General features: G+C 32.9%; 1 protein-coding gene across 1 annotated transcript; it reads left to right on the forward strand.

The window, feature by feature from the left end:
* The first annotated feature begins 499 nt into the window (after positions 1-499).
* On the forward strand, positions 500-1189 carry LOC148767427 (uncharacterized). Its single transcript, XM_088824613.1, has one exon. It carries the CDS (start codon positions 500-502, stop codon positions 1187-1189), a length of 690 nt encoding a protein of 229 aa, XP_088680739.1.
* The last annotated feature ends 5820 nt before the right edge of the window (positions 1190-7009 follow it).

Consider the following 7009-nt stretch of genomic DNA (forward strand, 5'->3'; position numbering starts at 1 on the left):
AAAATAGGTGTTCTCCAAAAACGTTTCTTTGATATCGTAAGCGTCAAAGACACAACTTCGTTGACTCTTAAACATGAGCTTTCAACATTTTTTCTCATCATGCTTTAAGTATTGACAATCTTCGAGGGCAGGGTTATGACGGTGCAAGGAATATACGTGGCGAATGGAACGGATTACAAGCATTATTTTTGAAAGATTGCCCATATGCATATTACGTACATTGTTTTGCTCATCGACTTCAGTTGGCATTAGTTGGGGCATCAAGAGAGGTAATTATTGTTCATCATTTTTTTTCAAAGTTGGACTCTATTGTAAATATTGTGGGCACTTCTTGTAAGAGAACTGGTGAGTTAATTACTTCACAACAAGCTGAAATTTCTCGTTTGATATTTATTAATGAACTTGGAACTGGTAGTGGAACTAATCAAATTGGCAATTTACAACGAGCTGGAAATACTCGTTGGGGTCCCATTTTTCTTTTGTGTGTAGCTTGAAGAAAATGTTTGGTGCTACTGGGAGTGTGCTTCAAACCATTGTATCTGATGGAGCAAATTATTCACAATGCGGTGACGCTGATTCTTCTTATACTGCTATTACATCTTTTCAGTTTGTTTTTATCTTACTCTTGATGGAAAAGATAATGGGAGTTATTGATTTTCTTTGTCAAGCTTTGCAACAACGATCCCAATACATATTGAATGCTATGCATTTAGTCTCAACAACAAAACAACTTCTTCAAAATTTGAGAGATGATGGGTCGGATAGTTTTTTAAATGATGTTAATTTGTTTTGGCAAAGTAATGAAGTTGAGATGCCTGATATGAATTCTACTTATAAAGTAGGTCGGGGGAAGTCGATTCACCATCGACGAGATACTAATATCACGATGGAGCATCATTTTCATTTTGATATATTTGTGAATACCATAGACACACAGATGAAAGAGTTCAATTGCAGATTTAATGAGCAAACACTGAAACTTTTGACTCTTAGTTGTGCTTTGGACCCAAGTGATTCATTCAAGTCCTTTAAAGTAGATGATATTTGCACTCTTGTTGACAAATATTATCCTGCAGATTTCACAGAACAAGATAGGCTCCTCCTGAAGTTTCAATTGCAACATTATCATTTTGACATGACTAAGCATCAAGACCTATGTCATTTGTCTACTCTTGCAGCACTATGTTAAGGATAAACAAAGACGGGAAAATCCAAAGTATATTATCTAGTTGATAGGTTGATTCGTTTGATCTTACTTCTTCCGGTGTCTATTGTTATGAAGCTTACCAAAAATAGAATTCGGAATACATGTGGAAGATGGGTTCCTTGGAGATTGCATGCTTCTACATATTGAAAGGGAAATTGCTGATCTTTTTAGTAGAGATTCAATAATAGATGAATTCTATTCAAAGGAAAAACGTAGAGTACAACTTAAATGATTGTATTATTTTGGACGTATTTATTTGAAGATTTGTTTTATTGTCAAAAAAAAAAAAATAACCAGATTTATTTATTTATTTTTATGTTGTTTATATTTTCATTATTTTTATCATAAGCTCAGCCCTCCACCTACATGTCTTACGGTCAGCCCCTGTGTATATGTGATCTAGAATGAGTTACTTCTGAAATAAATCCTTACTCTCATATTTATTTCAATGCATACACCGATCTCCACCAATGGATCGATCCAATTATGATAAAATTGTGTTCCTGCAAAGTCATATCCCTCTTAATTGGTCTTCCAACACAACTAGTGTAGTAGTGTTAGGTAATTTTCAGATGAGAGGAAAATATGATCGAAACCGTTGGCACTGCCAAAATATGTTAGTTTTCACTTTGTTTGCCGTTTTCACCATTTTGTCAATAAAACACCATACAAACACAAAATATGGCAAATGCATGATTTTATATCCTAGATGGAATTATGATGAAAATGTACATCCTTGACACGTAAACGATTGTCAAAATACTCGACTCTTGACTTACATAAACGTGAATAGTGTACATTTTCTACAATACTTAACATTCACTCTTTGGCACTCACTCTTTGGCACGATCCTTTTGGAATTCAGAACAATCACAACCCTTGAATTAATGTTGAATTCAAACAGATTAAAAGGTGAAAATCCTAGGACAACTCGCAAATGTTTCGTCGCTCCAAATCCTTTGGCAATGTTTGGATTGATTTTGGTTTCATTTTTTTCTCTTGCGGAAATGAATTCGTGTTTGTTTAGGATTTTCAGAAAAAAAATCTCAAAACAACTTCTAAAGTTTCTCTCCTTCAGAATTATTTGACTACTACGGTAAAAAAAAATCGACTACTAAAGTAAAAAATTCTTCACCAAAAAACAAACAAACACCACTTTATTTTTCACATTTTTCTTCTAAAATACATTTTCAAACAACTTTAAACATGATTTAACTGCTATAGTGTATTTTGTCTAATCTTAAGTCATAAACAAACATTATTTTTATTCTCAAATTATTTTCTCAAAACATATTTCTCCAAAAAAAAATGAAAATAACTTCCAAAACCATTCCAAGCATTGTCTTTGTCTCCACGGTAATCATTTCAACAATGATTGAAGGTTAAATTGTTTCAATAATAACTAATAATGAAAAAATGAATTTGAATAGAATTTTATGGATAAAAATAAAAAGAAATGGCATTTAGAGCACATCAAAGATCGAAGAACGAGAGGGATGATGGGTGGGTTGAGAATGAAAACTGATGGGGACTTTAACTGATTTCATATTAGTATCAAATGGATAGTTCAGTTACTACTATTAGGTTGTATGGACTAAATAGTGGGGTTAATAAGATGTTCGTTGTCACGATTCATATTTATTGAAACCAACTACTTAAGTTAAAGCCCGCAATTTTATGCTACTGTTTCATGGGTAACGAAAAAAGGATAATAATATTTTATCTTTAACACTTATCATGTTAATTTTGTTAAATGAGAGATTTCATAGACAAATCACATATAATGCCAAAATTTAATGAATTTAACACAAGATATAATTTAAGGAACTGACATGTTAGTAACTAAATAATTAATTAGTGAGCAGGATGTTAATTCAATCTCATGGTCTAATTCAAATCAATTTCATATATGTAACCAAAAGAAACATAAATCCATAATTGACGACGCATCCAAATTAATCTCGCGAAGCAATCAAGATGAAAAAAAGCCCTTCATACTGTAAACAAGAAAAAAATAATGGATATATATTATTATGTAACTGCTGATTTGTAAGAGTTTAATTGCTTTAATAAGTTTGATGTTACAACTTATGTTCGTGTGTTGTTATAAAATCTAACTAACAAAGAAGAAAAATGACAGGATATAAAGTGGTTTAGATACAAAATCCATCATACATGCACAAGTACTTGCACACAAGATTTCCTAATTCAAATTTATGTGTATAATAATGGGACCTAATAAAAACTTTAAAGATTCCCTCTTTATGTTATTTGTCGTTCTTGCACATAACTCGAACTTCTTGTCTTCACCACAATAGTTCCCCCATCCGCACTCTAGGGCTCCCTCCAATGCGGAACTCTCTTTAGGTGGTGGATCGGCATCTCCCGAGATCAATGAAACAGTTCTGCTTAATTTCTGATTTTCTTTGTAGCATTGTACAAAAAAAACTCTCATTGGTGTAACTCCGACAACTATAATTGTGTGCTGCACAGACTGCTCTCTAGAAAGTCTTCAAGTTGAGATGTATTTTGGATAAAAGCTCTAAGGTTTTTCATCGAATTATGGGCGCTATATATGCACCCTAATATGCTTCCTAAAACTAGTTTAAACCTAAAGAAAACAATCATAAGGAAGTAGAATTCTTCAATATCTTGCAACATAATTTAAATAAGGATAAATCTTTTTAAAATATTTCGTATATAAAACAAATACCACTAACTAAGTAAAGTCCTATACAATAAATAATTTACAAGATATGGAGTAATAATTTTCTTACTAAAAATATTTAATAGAGTCGATGTCAGTATTTAAAAAAAAAAGTTCGAAACTATCAAATCTATGTTCTCGAAATATGGCGCCAACAGTAAGCATAAAAATTAACGTATTAATTTAACAATTAGTTGGACATGTCCCAACAAGAAAACCTTTTTTCTCTTTCTAAGAAATATTGTTGAAAACGTCAGCCTTAAATGATTTTTAATAGAGTAATGAGGGGTTCGGTCGTGGAGTAGTGGGGAGTCGGTATTTTTTTTTTTTTTTGTATCCTTGTTATTTCATTATTTGATATAATAAGAATTACAATCATGAAAATTTAAAGAACCTAGCATGGCCCTTAAAATTGACATCGAATAGGCGTATGATAAGCTCGAATGGAACTTCATAAGATTTGCTTTGCAGAAGTATCAATTTCCTGATTTTTTTATTAACTTGATTATGGAATGTGTTCAATCAGTATCATTTTCTTTATCTATCAATGGGAACCAATCACCCTATTGGAAACTTCAAAGAGGTTTCCGGCAGCGAAATCCCTTGTCCCCTTACCTTTTTATCCTATGCCTGGATGTTTTAGTTTACGAAATTTCCAATGCTAGTGCTCAAGGAAACATTGATGCCCTAAGCCTTAGTAGGGGGGCCCTAAAATTCATATTCTATGCTTTGCTGATGATTGCTTCATTTTTTATTAAAGCTAACCAGTAATCCATTACTTTCACTAAAAACCTATTAAACAATTTTGCTTCTGAGGCTGGCCAAAAGATTTGTTGGCTAAAATCCAAGATTTGTTTCTCTAAAAACATTACTAGCAATGTGAGGAAATCTATCTGCCAGCAGTTGGATATTGGAAATGGTAAAGTAGGGGAAAATATCTGGGATCACCTCTTAACATAGACAGAATTACTAAACATACTTTTTTCGATATCGTATCTAAAGTTCAAACTCGTATTAATTCGTGGTATAATAAAACACTCTCATATGCAGGTAGACTTACTCTCATTAAGCATGTGGTTAATTCTATGCCTTTGTATTCTATGAATGTTTTCAAAATCCCTAGTGTCACTATTAATAGCATTAATACCATATGCAAATTTTTTTTGTGGAATGCCAAACCTAATAGTAACAGGAAAAGTCTTGTGAACTGGAAAACCGTGTGCCTTAAACAGGAACATGGGGTCTTGATGTTAGAGATCTTAAACTTCTTAATAAAGTTGCGCTACTCAAAATTGGTTGGAGAATTTTACAAGGTCTGATGAATTATGGGTTAAATGCCTACAAACTAAATATTTTTCTAAGAAAAATTTCCTCGACATCCTAAAACCTAATACAACTGTAGTAATATTTGGCAAAACATATGTAAGATCATTCCTTCAATAAATTTTTTTTGTTTCTGATCAGTTGGAATGGGCAAAGACATTAACTTTTGGTACGATAAATGGGTGGATAACTGGACTATTGCTGAATACACTAACTATATATTCCTCAATTTTTGTCAAATCTTACAGTTTTCCATTTTATTGATTTTGAGTCCCTCTCTTGGAAAACTTATAGCAGTGCTCATCTTTTGCCTGATTTTGTTATACAGAAAATAAAAGGTATACATATACCCAGATATATCGAAAAAGACTCCCTATTCTAGGCTTGGGATCCCCAAGGATACTTCTCGTTCTAAAGTGCTTTTAATTGGCTCTATTCTAATAATTACGGGTTTATTGAACCTGCCCTCCCTTGGTCGACAATATGGAAATTGAAAGTTGATCCTTGGCCTGGCAACTTTCTCGTGATAGTATTCCTACTAAAGACTTTTTATTCAAACATAAATGTGTGCTGACTAATACTTGGCCCCTATGTTAATTACACCCTTAAACAAGCACACATTTATTACGAAATTGTACTGCTCCGAATAGTATTCTGAAAAGGATTCCCTTTCCTCATTTCAATTTGGAGGAAAACTTTTGTAGTTTTTTCCACAGGTTCCGTCATGGTCCTTTGTTTCAAGCACAAATTGCTAATGTGTATTGGCTCATTTGAAAAGCTCGTAATAATTTTGTGTTCCGCCAAAAAGAAATCAAACTCATACATATGTGGACTCTAGCCAAACAGATGATCTCCACGCCAACACACAAAATATCGGTTACTATTCCAACCCCCCTTTCTTGGAAACCCTCTCCAAAGGATTGGTTTAAATTTAATATTGACAAAGGAATCAAAAAATAATCTCGAAACTGCCGGAATCGGGGGCATTATTAGAGATAGTAATAGCATATATATTAACGCTTTTGTTAAATATATAGGCATTGTGTCTATAATAAAGCTGAATGTTGGGCGCTAGTGGAAAGGATTAACCTCGGCAGAAGGCTGGATATTAAAAAACTTCTTGCCCAAACTGATTCCATGTTTTTAATCTCTACTCTTAGCAGGAAGAAACAGCTGCACGGGGATCTTCACTCACTTCTGCAGAAGCTGTGGAGGAGATTGACTGAATTCGACGCTGTTGAAGTTGATTTTGGTTACAGAGAGACAAATGGTGCAGTAAACTTTTTGGCAAAACTTGGAACTACTATGAACAACGATACTACGCTTACTTTTAAAAATTGCCCTATTTTTTTGAATAACATATTGTATAATAACTGTAATAGCATGTACCATCGAATTTGTAAAACTACTCTCTGTACCAAAACACTTGTTTTCAAATCCTAATATAATAGTTGTTTTTATGTTAAAAAAATTATGAAAATTTAATAAATATTAGTTCAGTTACAAACAAGAATGTAGAAAATGATTGTTGGATGTGAGGGTCAAATCAAGAAGGAAGAAATTTATTTTTGTACCGATGACATGTGATTTAAATATTAGTTGCTTAGAGCATGTATAATGGCCTCACTAAAAGCTTTTGTAGTGTCAGATTTTAAGTCTAGGTAAAATTTGGAGAGAAAATTAGGTTGTAGTGGTTGAGTGGCTCTTCATGGCTCTCCAAAATTGGATTGTAAGACGACGTCCGCGTGTTCTTAGATATAAAGTGCAAAACA

The sequence above is a fragment of the Erythranthe guttata genome, chromosome 10, assembly GCF_056151865.1.
Source record: "Erythranthe guttata isolate IM_541 chromosome 10, IM_541, whole genome shotgun sequence".
Lineage (NCBI taxonomy): Eukaryota > Viridiplantae > Streptophyta > Magnoliopsida > Lamiales > Phrymaceae > Erythranthe > Erythranthe guttata.

Excerpts from the sequence above, each read along its gene's own strand:
- LOC148767427 (XM_088824613.1), top strand. The coding sequence starts at position 500 with ATGTTTGGTGCTACTGGGAGTGTGCTTCAAACCATTGTATCTGATGGA.